The sequence below is a fragment of the Taudactylus pleione genome, unplaced genomic scaffold (genome assembly GCF_031769625.1).
Source record: "Taudactylus pleione unplaced genomic scaffold, aTauple2 ptg000044l, whole genome shotgun sequence".
Lineage (NCBI taxonomy): Eukaryota > Metazoa > Chordata > Amphibia > Anura > Myobatrachidae > Taudactylus > Taudactylus pleione.
The window spans coordinates 4,169,585-4,187,991 of NW_028284446.1; the positions used below are offsets into that span (position 1 = coordinate 4,169,585).

The window sequence follows — 18,407 nt, forward strand, 5'->3', positions numbered from 1 at the left end:
GAATTACAGGGGGCACTTTGTTTTCCTTACATAATATTGTAACCCTAGTCTGGTAAATAAGAGGAGTTGTACTTCAGGACTGGTTAGTTACACAAGTAAGCTCTGGGAGTTTCATATTCTTTTCAAGACACAGTGAAAATAGAGGATGGCACCAGGCGTTTAACCAAATGAGATATTAGATGGTCAGTGAAAGCACACCTATGTTTTTGTAATATGTAGGAATCCTAGTTTCCTACTGGGGCCATCACATAGGCCACTTCAATTGTGACGTGCTGTAGAGACCAGGTTATAAACTGGACCTGCTCAGTGTCTGCACACAAGCGATTCCTTCGGTGCTGATCGCACTTGTTTCCAGTGTGTCGCTCCAGGTACTGTACAGTGCAAGAAACAGTGCTGAGGCCACAGGAAAGGTCTGTGACTAAGAATTTTCAACATAACTCAAAACGGTTTCTACATTTGTTTCCCAATATACCCTTTCTTGCTTATTGCCAGCAGAGTATATTTCCTAACATACGTCTATTAATAAATTGGTCTGTGTCCCTCTTTACCAGCATTGAGTAAAATTTTATTATTAATAGGAAGGACATATTTACAACTGGCCTTGCACACTATACATCATCTCTGGGTGCAAAGTGTGATGAAAGATGGACTGAGATGCAGCTTTTGAATGAACAGTTATTTAAAGTTCTATTAGTATTGTTCAGGTCATGGCCAGTAAAAAGGATGGGAGCAGGGGCAGGCTCACACTCCGGGGTCATCTGGACAGTCATAGCTGTTCTCCTATGAAGAAAACATGTGGATGATCAGGAGTAAGTGTGGGGCATCTTTCGCCATAGTCCGCCACACAGGCAGGTTTTGATCCACCTCTGCTCCCACTGTTTCACAGCAGTTGCCTTATTTGGGGACTTCAGCATTGTTACACAACCACACCTGGAGACATAAACAAGAGATTGGTTTAAAATAGCAAGTGTCCAATTATAACAATACTAAATAACTTGTGTTCAACTACTGACAGCAGGAATCCAGCACCATACTCCTAAAGGGAAATACTGTACTGCATATAAAAAGCTATTCTCTCCTATCCGTGTCCCTCCATTACATTTGATATTATTGTAGTTTCAAGTATTAAAACTTTGACAGCATCTTGCATAGGATTACAGAGATAGATTTGGATGAAGATATCCTCATGCTCAAATCCTTGGCTTTCCCAGCACAACGGCAAATAGTAGTAAATGACCTTGCTATCAGAGCATGAAATGTACTACCACAAAACAATTCCAGGCCTTTGAAACCATGTAAGCAGGTAATGCTAGTTCATCTGTGCTTTGATCTTTTGATTATAGGCTGATAAAGCGCTGCGGAATATGTGTGCGCTATATAAATAACTGGTAATAATAATAATAATTATACAGCATATAAGTATAATTATGGTTTCATCAGTTATGAGGTTTTAGGAAGTTCTGGTAATTTTTTTTTCTAAAACATGAAAATTGTTAAGAAAAGACTGACCGTGCTAAATGGAAGCTTATTTTCTGCCAAGTTTCTATGACGTTATCGCTGTCACTGTATGTTGGAGTTGCGGGGAGGTGGGAGAGCACAGGAGGTGCATTTTTGGGGGACCGCTGGCCTGCTAGAGCTGGGGTGGACAGTGGGTGCAGGAGAGGATGTTTTGTGGGACCTCTGGGTGCAAGAGGTGCCAAAAGAGAAATGAAAAGGCTACCAAATCTGTACTTATAATATAAAGTGACAAAGCTAATGACATAAGCTCTAGTTTTCACTTGAAGATTTATTAACTATGGTTTTAGAATATATGCTCATTATTATATACCACTGTAATAGAAGGCAATAAATCATTGTCAGATTCTAACAAAAAAATTTAGAGAGATTTCAGAGGCTTAACAGAAGAAATTTTAGCTTTAATTCAGAAATATTACACCACAAGAGTGTGTACAAAATAGTGCCATAGTTGATTCTTCATAAAACAAAATAGAATCCTCTGGCCAGCTGCTTCCAATTGTTGGGATTGGTGCTTTATCTGGTCTAAATTCCTAACTAAGGCCCTCATTCAGAGCCGTACGCTCTGAGCAGAGCGCACGCTCTGAATGAGGGCCGCCCTCCATAAAAATGGAGCGTCCTCCTGGACGCTCGTATAGCTGTGGGTCACCACCCACAGCCTATACGAGCGTGCAGTTTGATGGCCGCGATGGTCTTGACCATCGACACTGCGAGCCGGAGCCTGCGGTTGAGGTTTTCAACCGCAAGGCCCGGAGTGATTTTGGCTCTATCAGAGCCAAAATCACTCCCACCGACATCACTAGTGATGTCAGTGAGCCGGCTTCTGACGGTAGGCGTTCCCTTGGGAACGCCCCCATCTGGGAGGCACGCCCACCAAAGGGGGCGTGCTGTCAATCAACATCGACAGCACGCCCCCTTTGATCAGACACAACAAGCGAAGGAAAGTCCTTCGCTCGTCGCCTCTGGCGCATGCGCACGACGGAGCTCCCTCCGTCGTGCGCATGCTCAGTGCAGACCATCGACCCACTTGCGAGCGGACAGCCGCTCGCGAGTGGGTCTGAATCAGACCCTAAGACTGTTCTAGGAAAAAGACCCAAATATCTTTAATATCACACACTAGGTAACACAAACTGTGTTACTATCACCATATGGATCCACTGAATTAGTTAATAGAACGAGGAATATGCTCACTGTCGACTCTAAGCTTATACTGAGCCATCCATTACCTCTACCTATTATCAGAGTCTATAACTATATAGCAGTCTGCTAATTTTTTTCCTGATCTAAGCTGTATTACTTTTGTACAGTTTAAGACTTATGGAAATCTTATGGCTATCAAGAATATAGAAACCGCTGCATGAGGCAAGATACCCAAATGATGTAGTCATGCCAAAAGTATGATCTACGAATGTCCAGTTTCTAAAAATACTATCACTTCGGTACTCACCGTGTGCAGGATTTGCAGGGCTCAGTGGGGAAGGTGCCCAAATGGAGTCTTCTAAGATGATCAATTTTTGGCTGGCTGGGTGATCTGGATGAGATGGAAACGAGTACTGTCAGATATGAAAACGTGTTCGTATGCATCTTGGTATTATATGTACACAGGGTTTAGTAATTATTTGGCAAAGTCTGAAATTACCTTGTATAAGCCTCATACTGTACAGAAGCATGGCTGGGAGCACCAGGGGGTCTGTTGAAATGTAGACGCAAAGGCAGCTTGCTCTGCAGTCGACTAATCAGTCCGTTGCCAAGTGGCAGCCAGTCCATGTTAGGGATGAGAAGCTGACTAGGAAGCAGGCAGCACTCATCTATCAATGTCTCATCTGGATCACAAGGATGATTTTCATCACGGCCTGTGCAGCAAGTAGATTACATACATGGTGTAAAATCTTAAATTCATTCAATTAAAAAACAGTAAAATGTTAAAAAACTGTTTTGTGCTGTAGAACTGCTCCCTCTGTGGCAAATGATAGTAAAGTTAATAAATAATTTGGAAACTAGACAGGCTGCTCTAGTAAATATTACACTATGTTGGTGATATTGCAAATGGTATTGAAGGGAAAGTATGTCTATTTCCAGATGACACAAAAGTATGCAACAGGGTAGACACACCAGGAGGGGTAAAACAAATGACTGACTGAGGATCTGGGTAGACTAGAGGAATGGGCAAGAACATGGCAACTACAGTTTAAAGTCAAAAAATGCACTTGGGTATCAATAACCTAAAGGCTAAATATAGCATCAAGGACTCTATATTGGAAAATACAGAGGAGGAAGGGAATTTAGGAGTCATCATTTCAGATGACTTGAAGGCAGGCAAGCAATGCACCAAAGCAGTGAGGAAGGCAAGTCAGATGCTTGGTTGCTTAGGGAGAGGAATCAGTAGCAGGAAAAAAAGTGATAATGCCACTGTATAGGTCCTTGGTACGGCCTCATCTAGAATACGGTGTTCAGTTCTGGGTGCCAAATCTCCAGAAGGATGTAGACACATTAGACGGTACAAAGAAGGGCAACTAAAATGGTGCATGGCCTACAACACAGAACTTACCCAGAAAGACTAAAATATCTTAATATGTATAGTTTGGAACAGAGAAGGGTAAGGGGGGACATGATCGAAACTTTCAAATACATGAATGATTTTAACAAGGGACAGGAGGGAAGCATTCTTCAAAGGAAGAGATGAACAAGAACACAAGGACATGCACTGAAACTGGAGGGAGGTAGACTCAGAGGAAGTTTGAGGATAAATTACTTCACAGAAAGGGTAGTGGATAAGTGGAATAGCCTCCAATCAGAGATGGTTGGAGCTAAAACGGTGGAACAATTTAAACACGCTTGGGATAGGCATAAAAATATCCTTGAGAGACGTAAGGAGCAAATAGTTGCCAAAAGGATAAATGAAAAGGGGCAGACTAGATGGGCCAAGTGGTTCTTATCTGCTGTCAAATGCTATGTTTCTTTGTAACATTTGGACACAGCCAAGTTTGCACTGATACCCTTGTTCGACTGCATTATCTATAGGAGTAAAAACGGCAATATTACCTTTCCTGAGCAGACAAAATAAAAGTAATGCAAAGGGTATATAATAGACAATACGTAATACTCAGGCCAGATTATCCTTAAAAAAACAAAACAAACTAGCATTTCCAAGCCAAGAATTAGCTCTCAAAGATAGGTGTACATATGCGCTGACATACTTGTACTTCAAATAATGCAGCATGTCTGTAACCATTAAATAAACTCCTGTATGTACACTGGGAATGCAGGTATGGAAAATAATGCCAAAGTGTCCTGGTCAAAAGCAATAAAATGTGACTTAAACAGGCCAAAACCTTAAAACAGAATAATAAACAAAATATAATTAAAAACCCCCTAAAAGAACACATACAAAAAAAAAAAAAAAAGCTCCACAGGTTTTCTGCACAAGGGTGAAGTGGAATAAGACATAATTTGGTCTCTTACTGAAGCTGTAGCAAAAGGCAATGTCCTTAGTCTAAACATGTGCAAGCTGGCCCCTAAGTTCATTTTTAATTTCAGCAGATAGTGTTATAAAGGGGGATTGCGAATTACATTATCTTCTCTTACCATAGGGTATTTTCTCAACACAACAGTGTAAATTAAATATATGAATTCTACTGTATGTTAGTAACATCAGCTGTGTTGCTTTTAAAATGAGCAAGAGCCTTTTTTAGTAGTAAATCGATTAACAAATTCAACAAACTAAAAGCAGCATAATTATGTCTCCATAGCAAAGGATCCTTACAGCACATCCAGAGGCGAGTTAGTAGACGGAAAAGTAGGGACATGCTGTCCTGTGTATCGGACGTGGCTGTGTACACTGGGAGGCAGCTGGGTTTCAAAAGACCCCAAATTCGGATCATCACCATCATTTCACGCAGTGTGCCCAGTGACGCCCCATCACGTAAAAAACTGTGCCCTGGTCGAAATGAGGATCCCTGTTGAAAAGATAGTGGATGCTTTGTAGAAGAGTTACACTGGACATTCAAAGGACTGGATCAGGTGTACAAATCCAACTTTAAAGAAAATATTCACATACAAAATGTAAAAGAATAGATGTTTACATTTTGAAAGCGGTTTATACTTGCCTAATGAATCCCTTAAGATTTCTTCTTCATAGAAAATTATAATTATCCCACAAAAAAAACAGTTTATTCCACAGCCATATCTCATACAGATCTGTGAATCTTAGTGCAAGTATTTCTGCATAAGGCAAAACAGCAACATAACAGCAGCAGACTGAGGGGGCTTCTTGATGACAGTCGGTTACCTGATTGGGAAGACTTGCCAGCAGATACAGTACGAAGTCACCAATCCACTGAATGAGCTGCTGCAATGACTGAAGGGTTGGCATGTCTAGAACAAACTCCTCTGTCTTCAAGTTAATCATAACCTTGTCTATATCTAAATACAGAGAGATTGATTTACATGCCAACCAACCCACACATACAGTACATTACAATAAAAACAGACATGCAGCAATACTTTCACCTTAAGATTTTCAGATAGTCCCTTACCAGCATCAGGGAACTTATTGCAGATCTCCGTTAGCCGGTCGCCTGGACTTTTGTCAGGGGTGTTGAGAATGTGTGGGCGAAGCAGGGACTTTAGGGTGCAGCTAATGGAGATGAGAAAGAGTTTGGCATGGTAGTCACAGACCCGAGTAACTGTACTAGGAGATAGCTTACAAAGTGATGCCTTCATGGCTAAGATCCGGGTAGAAAGGACCTGGAAGAAAAATTAATGATCTAATTTATTTTGGTTATATGTCCTTCTGTAAGTATAAGTTATTCATAGTTTTACATATCTATTAACTACTTGGGACTGTATTCAATTGGTTTCACGTCCGCGATAAAAGTTTCGCCTGCCGGACTTTTCGCCTACATTGCGTCTTTTGGATGCGATAAACTAATCGTGCGCGTCCCCGCTATTCGCCTTATTCAATTGCAAAAGCCACGAAAACGGCAAACCGCGAAGTCAGAACAGGCGGAAAATGGTTTCAGAATAGGGGAAAATCAGCCTGAACCCCCCAAAAAGATGCAGTAACAATGGGGATCAATGTAGAAGTGCCCGAAGAGTCCTAATAAAACCTTTTGGGGAATTTAGGTTGGTTCAAATAGCCTCTAATTAGAGTCATTGCACAAGTGGTGATAAATGGCATTTAGCTGTATTTTTGGGTGAAAATAAGTAGTCCTGGCAAATTTGGGGTACTTGAAAATGAGTGCTAGCATATTTCAATGTCTGTAAAGTGAAGTTTTAGTAAAAGTGAATTTCCTCCTGCATGCTGTACAAGCACCTGCAATCCCAAAAACACTTTGCCCCTTCTTAGAGCACCCCCAGAACCTTATTTCGCTAGTTTTTGAAGTGGTCCCCCCACTTTGTGCTTTTTCACCCCCAAAATGAAAATACTTTTTTGGGGTGTTCTTAAGTTTCTTCCTGGGATTTTTTGACACAGTTGTCCTTTGGGGGTCTGTCCAAAAGGGTTCTGAGTAGTTTCCCCCAGCTTTGCAACCCTAAATAAAAGATGTTGCACTTCTTTTCTCCTGCTGTTCAGAGGCAAATCTTTTTCGCCTATTACATTGCATTGACTTTCCGCGCAGGTGTAAAGCGGCTGGAATTGAATACAGAGATAAGTTCCAACCTAGCAAAAATACGCAATTGGAGATACTTTTTCGTGGAAAACAGCTTTTCACTTATCATTGAATACGGCCCTTGGTGAGCAACAAGTGGTACCATGCCTCACCTGCTGTAATGCTGCATTCTGTTTTGTGTACTCCTCATGCAGCTTCTCTACTAGATTGTGCACCATGTTTGGCTGCACATGTAGCAGGATGTCCCACCAGTCATACCCTGTCACCATGCAGTACTCCAGTAAGAAGAGAAGGTGACGAAGAGAAGTGGTCATATCAAGGGCATGACCCATTGATGGGGAGACTCTGAGCATGCTGAGCTGTTAAAGGCAGGGAACAAAGGCATGAATCAATATTTTCAGAAGGAAAACATTTATTGTATCTTTATATCATCACTGTGGAAAGACAGACTTAATTTATGACATGACCCACGTAGGCTCTGAGATAAAAAGGAGGATGTGTTCAGGGCTTTCCAAGTCGGTCTTGTGAAGCATAAGTTTTAGTTATAGGACAATAAGGCCTGATGGGTCCCCTACCCCCAGTGGTTTCTGCTGAACAACCCCACCACATGCCATTTTGCATACAAACAGGCACTCCCACTTCATTAGTTTGTTATTTCTGGACTACAGGACACTGGAGGCTGGGTGGCGGCATGTAACTAATGCCTGGGACTGATTTGCGACCACGGCACTAAAGGTCGCCTCCTCATAACAAAACAGATGGTAAGCAGTGGTTACAGGAGAGTGGAGGGACCCATTTTATCACCAGCATCTTGTCTCCTAGTGGTGCAACATGGGCTAGCATTGTGTCCCCCTTACTGCTGACAGAAAGAATGGTTCTGGACACTTAAAGGGTTAACCAAACGCAGACTCTCTTCAAACAGCAGTCCCCTATTGCCCCCTACAGGTCAAGCTTTGCGGCTTTCCTTATACATGCACAGGATAATTATTTTCATGGTGTCAGCAATTTTCTTATATTGTACTTTAAAATCAAAATAAATATTAAGCCAAAATTAAGGAACCCCCGATGGATTTCCCTGTTTTGGAAACTGTTAACCCACCCCAATCTCTCTCATCATCAGTTGGTTTCTTCATGAATAACTTATTACTAGTCATACAAACAGACTATATTTATGCACTGATAAATAGGTCTATATTTTCTTTTACACGACCAATCACTTGTCATGGTTGTCTGCATCAGCCACTAACTCTAGAAGAGGAAACAGTCATTATGAAAACTAGAGAGCAGTCTTAATATGAGAACAGTTGCAGCAAGGCAAGTACATTTTACTTTTTTTTACATTTATTTGTTTTAAATCTGTACTAAAAGTAACATATGTGGAACTAGGCGAAGTACTCCGATGTTGCCAGAGTTTAAATCTTCAAGTTATTAAGTTAGGCATCCCAGACAAACTGTGAAGTTATCATCCAAATCCATCCAGTGGAAGGCCCAGTACAGGCTTCCCGGGTCAAAGTTTTGCCCAGTCTACACCAACGGGAGGGCCGACCGGGACCCTATCCGCTCTAAAACCTGGCCAGGACCCAACTAGACCACCTTGCATTGGTTTCATCCCAATTGGAGCAGGGGTGTCTGAATGCATAACTAGACAGAAACAAACAGATCAAGTAATTTAATATATAAGATTATGCCTTAACCAATCTAGGCATGCCAACTGATGTACATGAATCTTACGCTCTTATGGAGCATGCAATGTCATTAGCGGTCCTGTGCTATCAGTGATAGCCCCAGGTTCCCTGTGAATGGGCACGACACAATTTGGTTCCTGTGCCTCTAAGAATTTTGCTTAATATGCTCGTGCTGATGCAATTTTGATCCAATAAAATCTAGTCACTGACTTTAATGTACAAATATTAACAAAAACACATGCCGCTGTAAATCTTAATAAGAAACGGAGTTTTAAAAATACAGATAATCAGAATAGAGCATTCTACAATTTTGACAAGCATTGCTTTCGGGAGAGAAAATATGCATAGGCCCATATACGATCCTCAGAGATGAGCGGTCTCATTGGTCAGCTGCGCTCATCCCCAAGTAGTATGGTACAGCAGCATTGCAGATCATCCTGGACATAAAGTGCCTGAGAAACGGTCAGAATACAGATACCTCTTAGACATTATTGCTAACTGAATTGCCTACATAGATGAAAATAAAGGTTTAGTGTAAGAGTAGGTCAGAATGTATAGTGGAAAGTAATATCCACTATACTAACGTCAATACGGCTATCTAAATAACAGTAGTACAAATAATTGAATGGCCAGGGAAAATGAATAATCTGATGCATTCTGCACGAGGCTGCTGCCTCTGGTATTTAAAAGAATCAATTGCACAACATACCTTGGAACAGAAAAAGCAATAGCATAGATCCTAGCGTAGTATCCAAAGAAACAGTTAATATAATGGGAACACTGATTGGTACATGTTTTACCTCAATGTACTGCAAATGCCCAAAGGTATTCGTAAGTCAGTACTAGTGGAGTGGGGGTCTTAACGGAGTATCTCCCTCCATGTCCAGGACATTTTCTTCATTCGTTAATAACACAAAAGGTATACTTAGCTATCTGGTATATTGTACAGCCAATCACTATATAAAGCGTTGCCTTATTTAAACTAGGTTTTAAAATATACAAACATTTTTTTTGCTGCATCTGCTATCATGTGCCTGATGAAGTGGTGAAACAAGAAGAAAGAGGCACCTGAAGCATGAAGCGGTCTATCTGAAGAAATTCCACCACCCATACACTCAGTTTCAGGGAAAGGAGACTACATCCTCCTGGCTCCACATGGGCTGATAGTTCAAAGAGGGAAGTGACTTTTGTACTAGGAAGTCAATATTTTCTGTATATCCAACATCACAATAGGTTTAAAAATAATGCATTGCTTACAGCACTAAGACTGGATATACATCTGTGCTGATTTTTTTATACATTATACTATTCTCTTTGTTTGCAGAACCACCAAGAGGAAGTCTTATTACAGTTACCAGTTAGGTGAGGCTGAGACTGTGCAGAACATAACTCAGTTGGTATAAAACACTAAAGTATCCCTTTCACATGACTGGGTACTTCCAACATATAGGGGTCTATTTACTAAGCAGTGTTAGGAGAAGTGAAAAGTGACAAGTGATAAGGTGCCAGCCCCCAACTGTCATTTTTCAAACACAGCCTGTGAGATGGCAGTTAGGAGCTGATTGGCTGGCACCTTATCACTTGTCACTCTTCACTTCTCCTAACACTGCTTAGTAAATAGATCCCATAGTGCTAAAAAGGTTTTTTTTTTTTCTTTTTTACTTCTCATTTTTTTCCCACTGACCTTGCCCTGAGTATCCAATCCAACTAATGCCAGCGAGGTCCAGGACATCTGCAAAGCCTTGAAGTGAACACAAGGGGTAGGTGAGCGTTGACGTTTCAAACTGGGCTCTTCAGAGGGCCGCATGGAGGAGCCAAATAAGACCGCCATTGTCTGCAGAGATAATCTGTGTACAATGTGTACATTACCATCATGGAATGCCAGAGCGAGACCTGGAAAATGGGAGCAAGGTCAGATTATTACAGGACAGAGTTCTCCTACTTGATTGATTATTATTCTATATAAACCATTTGAAGCATGATGAAAACGATACAAGAAATAACGTACCTAGACCAGGACAGAACTTTGTATCATTTGCAACTTTGATGTCTGTGTTGGTGAGTGAAATTGGCAGTTTGGGCAGTGCCACGGCAGACACACGCTCCAATTCATTGGTAGCTGACAATATACGCCACTTCAGTATCATTGGCTGCTTATCACTTACTGTAATAGAGAGGTGAGCAGTGTGGGGATCAGGGACATAAGACAACAAAGGAATAGTTTAGACCAGTGGTTCCCAAACTTTTTTAAATCGCGGCGCCCTAGTGCATAAGGAAAGTTTTCACAGCACCCTAAGCAAAAAGTTTTTGTTATTGAGAAATTCAGAAAAAAAATGTAGTAAAGTGTAGTAAAGTGAAGTAAATTGTGCTTACCTGTCATCCAGTTATATGATGGGGACAGGTTTGCGCTTCTGTTTGTCCACATATTTTATATTACATTGGTCATAAATAATTTGATTTGGTGCTGGACCACCAACCTGAGGCACCCCTGCAAGTGTCCCGCGGCGCACAATTTGGGAACCACTGGTTTAGGCAGTATAGAAAAAACACATTTGCATTGTGTGCTAACACTACAGCAGGTAAATGGTACAGGCACCTACCTCCAGGGGACAGCTGTTGGAAGATGTTATTAAGGGGAAGACCCTCCTTCCGCAGGGACCAACATTCTGCCACACTGGAACACTGATTAGAGGCACAGAGGAGAACCTAACCAAAATAGAACACATTAACCACTGTGTTCGGTTAATATAACTGTACATGCCACAAAAATATTTAGAGAATAGAAAAGGTTATAAAACAAAAAACTAAATTTACAGACATTCTAGCTTTTCTATTGATTCAAGTGCAACCATTTTGTGGATTATAGGAATGCAAGACAGTGTTTGTGCCAATGATGAAAAGAAGAGCTATTCACAATATAGTTGTCCCATTTGCATGTATGGTGTTCATTCTAGCGGGTATATTTACCCATAGCAACCAGATTTTAGCTATTATCTTCTCTAAGGCACTATATAAATGTTAAGTAGAATCTGATTGGTTTCTATGGGCAATATCTTCACTTCTAAAAACCTGCACCTTCGTAAGTATACCCCTAGCACCCTGCACCTGTCACAACCCGTGCAGTTCTCTTTCCTGCCTGGGGGGGTCTCTCTGCTCTGGTGCTTCTAGCACACTCCGTTGATGCATCAAACTGCGGAGATACAGACCAGAGTGTGCTAGAAGCACCAGAGCAGAGGGAAACACCCCAGGCAGGAAAGAGGAACTGCACGGGTTGTGACAGGTGCAGGGTGCTAGAATGAACACAATACATGCAAATGGGACACCTACATTGTGAATAGCTCTTCTATTTATCATTGGCACAAACACTGTATTGCATTCCTATAATCCACAAAATGGTTGCCTTACTTGTGTAGTGGTGGGGACTCTACTGCCCCTCGCTCCCCCTCTACTTTTCAGTTAGCCCCATGTTAAGGTCAGGAGTATTCTGATTCTTAAAGAAAGATAATAATCTACTACTGCGCGCGCAGAAGAGAAAGAAAATAATGATCATAAAACACATACTCCCATTTAATGTTGTAAAAGGCACAATGTGGCTACACTGTGGATGAGAAAACATTGACGTTACTCAAGATAGCATAACAAAACCATGGTCAGCATATAGAAACAGGTAGTGCCATTTTATATTTCGACACAAAATTGTTAATTATTACAATAAAGTGAAATGATAATTCAGGGTAGCTCCCACTACTTATATATTGTACAATCCCTTTCCCATTACCTGCTCAGACATGTCTCGTGCGAGGAATTTGAGGTGTGTAACAGCAGGAAATTTGTCCTTCCGGGCAGGGTCTGTGGTGCAGCGCATGAAGAGTGAAGGTAAGATCTCTGTGTCAATTTTGCATTTTTCATTCACAACAGACACACAAACTTTATAGAACTGTACTGGGGACGTGCTGCTACCGTCACATGTGGCCACAACAATGTTCCCACCGCCTGTAAAAGCAATGTCAGCCAGTGCCACCCTGCAACGTAGTCGACACAGACTCTCCGTAGCTGTTAGCACTTGCCCATTGGGCTTCAACAAAGACACAGTCACCAGTCCGCTGACCGTAACAGCAATCCAACCTTCCATAGGCTTTCCCCCAAACAAGGTGAGGGAAGGAGAGAACTTTACACGAGAAAACTTTTCTCCAAAACTGGAAACGCCAGACTGCAGAACAACAGAGACAAGGAAAGTAAGTTTGTGTTACTCATTGGGCAGTGGAAGACTGAATATGAAACAACAGGCCAAGAAAATTATAAATATTATGGTATTAAAAAGAGAATTTAATCCCATTGAAGAAAAAGCCATAATAAGAAAGTTTGCTGCTCACCTTCTCCACGTGGAGTGCCAATTTCACTCCATTGTGAAGCCATGAGAGAGCCACAATGGGATCACCATCCACTTCACTGCCGACTAGGCTTTGCCAGCTGTTCGCTAGGTGGTCAGTCATGCCCCAACACTTGATCTGGCCATCTGCATCTGCTGAGAGCAGACGGGAGCCTAGGACACAATAAGAATGGGAAATTCCTTCTATTTATTTTTCTTTAAATGTTTAAGCATAACATGGGTTTATTTAGGCTATTTTGTTATTTGTGTAACCCTACAATCACTTAGATACAAAAGGTTCAACTGCTTGCTATCACTTACCAGACTGGTCCCACTCCAAGCTAGTGATGACTTCCTGGTGGCCAGAATTGATGGAATAGACATCCCAAGGATGTTCAGTGTCCAGGATGTGGATCATGTGGGTAAGATCTTGCAAAAATAAAAAAATTAAGTAGCAGAAGTATTACATATCAATTTAAAATACCACACACAATTGCATACTATAAATTTATAAATAAAGGATTTGCTCACAGAGAAGCAACTAAACCGGAACACCTGATTTCAGTTCTTGCCCTTATAAAGAGTGCCGTGACTAAACTAATATGGCTAATTTTCCTGCATTTTAAAATGCAAATTGTAGATTATTACTACTGTGGAATGTTCACTTGCACAAGTGAACATAAAATTACAGACTACTTCCTACAAAATATATATGATTACTTCAAGCAAAAACAGACCATAATTAATGTTAATAAAGCAGCTGCAAAATCCGACCAGCAGTACCTTCCCTTAAACTATTGTTACATTTCAGCATTCTGATTGTGAATTAGCAGGAATTCCATTTGTTACACTGATACTGTATGGTCAGCACAGCCAATGACTGGGACAGCAGTAATATATATATGATTGTATGCAAATACAGGGTTAGGGACAAGGTGAATACATTATCCTGTGAGTGTGCACACTTCAGTAATATACCGATTTATTTTAATCGCTTCTTTTTTCACTTATCACATAATTACTACATGTATGATTTATTACTTTTAATATTGCACTGGATAGGCATGTAATTTTAAATTCAATTAAAGTTATATTTTATAATATTTTCTATAGTGCACCAGACAAAAATACAATCCTATTCTTTCCTCTGTGTGTCTATATATAGATGATGTAAGGACTCTACATGATACAAGTCCTGGGGGTAAATTTACTAAAGGTCAATTTGTTTTTTCTTTCTGCAATATCCCCCCGATTTGACAAGTCAGAAATTTACTAAAGGCAAACTTACATTGAAATTGCATGTCAAACATTACTTTAGTCAGCAATAGATGGCATTAGAACATCGGAACAAACATTGTATGGTTTACATAGACAAGACTAGAAATCACGGATTTACTAAGAATCAGGTTGTCAAACAATCAAAATCTAACCAGAGTCGCATCAGAATAGTAGAAATAAATAGATCTGCCTGTGAGCAGTGGGTTTGTCCAAAGCACTGCACAGATCAATGTGATATGTGTTGTGTTAAAGTGTAAATAAAGTGTCAATTTTTATTAAATAAAATTGCGTGGAGTCTCCCCAAAAGCATAACCAGCCCCAGACAACACAGACATGGAGACCTGCCGGTGGACTTACACTATACTAGGAAGACAGTGTGTGGTGTTCCCTTGCCATTATGTAAAACCCGCCACAAGCTGGTCAGCCCAAGCAGGGAAATCCTTGGAAAGTCGGGACCCCAAAAATAAAATGAGGTTCTCCATCATGAGCATCAACCAGCCATGAGTGAAAGCCCAGGGCTCTTACCTGCATCCCTGGGGGCGTTGGATACAGGGGTAATTGTGTAATATATAGAAAATATTGTTCTTTTCAGTGGGACTACAGATCCCAGTAAGCCTGCCCTGGCATACCAGCATCCCTGAACATTCTGGGCCCGCTGGCGCCTGTAGTCCCACTGTGAAGAAAATATTAAAAACAACATGACATGGACAGCGACTGAGTTAACCCTTTATTAAACACACACTGGACGCTCTCAGGCAATCAGCGAATCGTTCCTATGTCAGCATTTCCCCCTAGACCCGCATATTTATTGTTTTAATAATGCTACTGGGAACTTATAGTGCTTTCTTGTCCCATATTTTATGTATGGTATATTTCTACCTGAAGTGGACATTGTATGAGGAAGCACCTCTATATTTACAGTTTTGCACTATGATATTATGTCTATGTAATTTCATGCATATGAATTTATCTTAAGAAGATCTACATAATCTAAGGAAAGTGATGTTTTACATCAATTAATTCTTGTCATTCATTTAGAATTGTGAGTCTCAAGGACTCATCATGTAAAGAATTTTTGTTCCCCAATTCACTATTTCTAGCTTCCATCATCAGTTATGGGGGATGTAGTGGTCACAATCCCGACGCCGGAAAGCAGAACGACACGGGCCCGAATGAGGCAAGTACGGGCGCCCGTCCTCGTAGTCCCCTCGTAGGGACTTAGGGTTAGGCACCCGCCCCCCCGGGAGGGCTAGGTTTAGGCACTAACGGGGGGAGGTTAAGGTTAAGCACCCCTAAAGGAGGGTTGGGGGGGACGGGACAGAGGGGTGGTTTAGCTGTACTTACCTCCGCTGTCGGGATTTCCTCCCTTCGGCCAGCCGCTGCCAGCAATACAATCCCATTCCAGGTATGGTATTGGACAAAATCCCCTTATATGCACCTTAAAAGCCCTTCAGACCCATCTATAGATAGTAAACTTGCGAACAGAGCCCTCTTACTTCTGTTTCTGTTATTACACACAGTTTTGTTTATGTTGTTACCAATTGTAAACCACAACAGAATATGCTGTGCTATAGAAGAAACTGTTAATAAATAATAAATCTATATTATCAGATCACCCACATATACCTTAAGTCCCAACCAGATCACCTCCACATTCCCACCAGCCCCCACAAAAGACTGGATAATGCCAGACACCCCCCCTCCTCCATGCCTCTTAAGTGCTGAATATACCTTTCCAATATAATCTGATCAGTAGCACATCACTGACACACCCCACCTCCCTACACACACGCAAAATTGTAGAAAGTGAAACGGAAGACACTTAGGATTTCCAGCTGTACAGACTCTTTGAAGGCTGCTTACTGCACCTGGTACACCTCTGTCAGCCTGCAAAACAATCTATGCATCTGGAGATAGATTGCAGAATAAGCTTACAGCTTTCCCATCTGCAACTGTAGTTAATGTGTTTCACCCACCTTAACATTGTATCTGTCACTTGCTACAGTTCTATCTTCTAGCTTTGAGTGTAACAATCCTTAATATATACACAAATCGCAATGCATAAACACACAACAACATACACTCTATGGGGGCAATTCAATTGTTTTAGTATACGCTGATGCTCCCTATCGCATGTCACTTTAGATAGGGCAATATTCAATAATTGTTCTGGTGCCCAAATAGCCCGGGTTTAGCCACAGACAGGCCCTCCTATGATCTGCTGACACCTGATTATGCTTTTTAGCTACAAAGCTAGACAATATGGGCCTGACACGGATGCAGAGGCGATGTCAACAGTGGAGCGATTGTTTTTCTTCTGTGCATGTGTCTAAGTCGCACCACGTCCAGATAGCGGGCAGAGTTGCAATAGAGGTGCACAGGAGACAGGTTTCTCAGAAATGTGCTGAAAATGTATTGGGCAATCCTAGGGGTGGTGACAAGAAATTGATCTAGCGGATGCGCGGCAACGTCTTTTCTTATGGGAGTGTCGCGAATAGTGGTTGCATGCAGAGACACAGAATTGTTCAACAGTGCAAGTTTCGATGGTGTAACCGAAAAGTGAACATCTCTGTCCTTATGCATTCGGACCCACAGCTTTACACCAGGGAAGTGCATTGTAGCAGCATTTGCATAAAGTCGCAGACATCAGAATCGGGTCCTATGATTGCCCGACGCCTAACACTATCACCACAAGGTCATTATCCACAGCATGAAACTTCAATGTAAAGCAAAACAGATGCAGCAAAGCACATCACACTCTACAGCCAGATCTTCCCCTCAACAATATGCTCCCAAGCTAACCTGATGGAGCTAGACAAAAACATTTTTGGGGTCAAAAACTGGAGTGTCCACATGTACAAAGCTGGTAGCTACAGATGGTATTGCTGATCAGGCTCAAACTCTGGATAGTTATGTTTTTTGGAACTTGTTGCTTATAGGCACCATGCAGCCCCACAGAATCCTGCTGTGCAGCGGGATCTGCTGCTGACCTTTAACACATACGGGGATACATATGTATTGCAGTAAACCGTAAACCTCAGGAAACTGCAGTTAGCAGAAGTTTTAACACATTTTTAGGAGTACAGCCCACAATAAGCACACACGGAACACTGGCCCTTGGCCACTTTGCCATCTGACTTGATGCCCCAAGGGTTGATGTTAGATGCCCCAAGCCCTGTGAGGCCAGGCTGCCCCTCACTCGAGGTGGATTTCCATGTGACATCAGCGCTCCAACATGACACAATCAGAGAGATCTGTGTGAATAAGACGCTGGGACAGGTGGGGGAATGGCTGCTGCTGCCTTGTTACCTTTCTCCTCCTCATTGCGCTGGTCTGTGGTGAAGGCGATCAGGTTGCGGCAGGACCAAGCACACACCAGCGGGATGGAGGGACAGTGGCTGGTCCGTGGTCTCCTGTCCCACTCGCAAATGTACGCCACGTCCATGGCGGCGGCCGCCCCGCTACAGCCCTAGTACCGTGCAGCTGGAAGACAAGAGAGTGGGAGAGCGGTCACCGGTGCAGTCAGGGGGAACACAGACAAGGGAGCCGGGAGACGCACACAGACGGAGCTTTTCAACATCGGACAGTGGGACACAGAACAATGGCAGCCATACATGCAGGAGAGGTAACATCATGTAACGATGGTGGGGACATGTAACACACATACACATTACACACCGGTGCTTCCCCCAGGGTTGCTGCTATTTCCTTCCCTAGTGCTGCTTCTCTCTGAGGAGGCGGGCTCATCATGCGACTCTGCATTGTCGCCTTGCGATTACCTCAGAAATATTTGCATGCTCGTAGCTCCCAGCATCCCATGTGGTAGATCACTCGCTCATATGAGATAGTTAAATACATAATGAAATTCTGATCAAATTTCTGCGTATAACACGAATATGATGATACTTCAGTAGTAGTGGAGAATGAATACGTAATGGATATAAGCAAGTT

At 42.0% G+C, this 18,407-nt stretch overlaps 1 protein-coding gene across 1 annotated transcript; it reads right to left on the minus strand.

Moving 5' to 3' along the window:
• Positions 1-543: 543 nt before the first annotated feature.
• On the minus strand, positions 544-18,243 carry MED16 (mediator complex subunit 16). The gene is made up of 15 exons (XM_088460343.1): positions 18,135-18,243; positions 17,766-17,939; positions 13,500-13,607; positions 13,183-13,352; positions 12,588-13,019; positions 11,410-11,515; positions 10,818-10,973; positions 10,494-10,702; positions 7,277-7,483; positions 6,051-6,261; positions 5,804-5,937; positions 5,279-5,471; positions 3,155-3,368; positions 2,963-3,046; positions 544-930 (listed from the first exon to the last, which is right to left on the minus strand). Exons 2-15 carry the CDS (start codon positions 17,899-17,901, stop codon positions 804-806), a joined length of 2,487 nt encoding a protein of 828 aa, XP_088316469.1. The 5' UTR covers positions 17,902-17,939; positions 18,135-18,243; the 3' UTR covers positions 544-803.
• Between the last annotated feature and the right edge of the window lie 164 nt (positions 18,244-18,407).

Excerpts from the sequence above, each read along its gene's own strand:
- MED16 (XM_088460343.1), bottom strand. The coding sequence starts at position 17,901 with ATGGACGTGGCGTACATTTGCGAGTGGGACAGGAGACCACGGACCAGC. Across the intron at positions 13,020-13,182 it reads TGGCACTCCACGTGGAGAAG|TCTGGCGTTTCCAGTTTTGG; the intron begins GTGAGCAGCAAA and ends GTTGTTCTGCAG. Across the intron at positions 5,472-5,803 it reads TGGCAAGTCTTCCCAATCAG|GGATCCTCATTTCGACCAGG; the intron begins GTAACCGACTGT and ends TCTTTTCAACAG.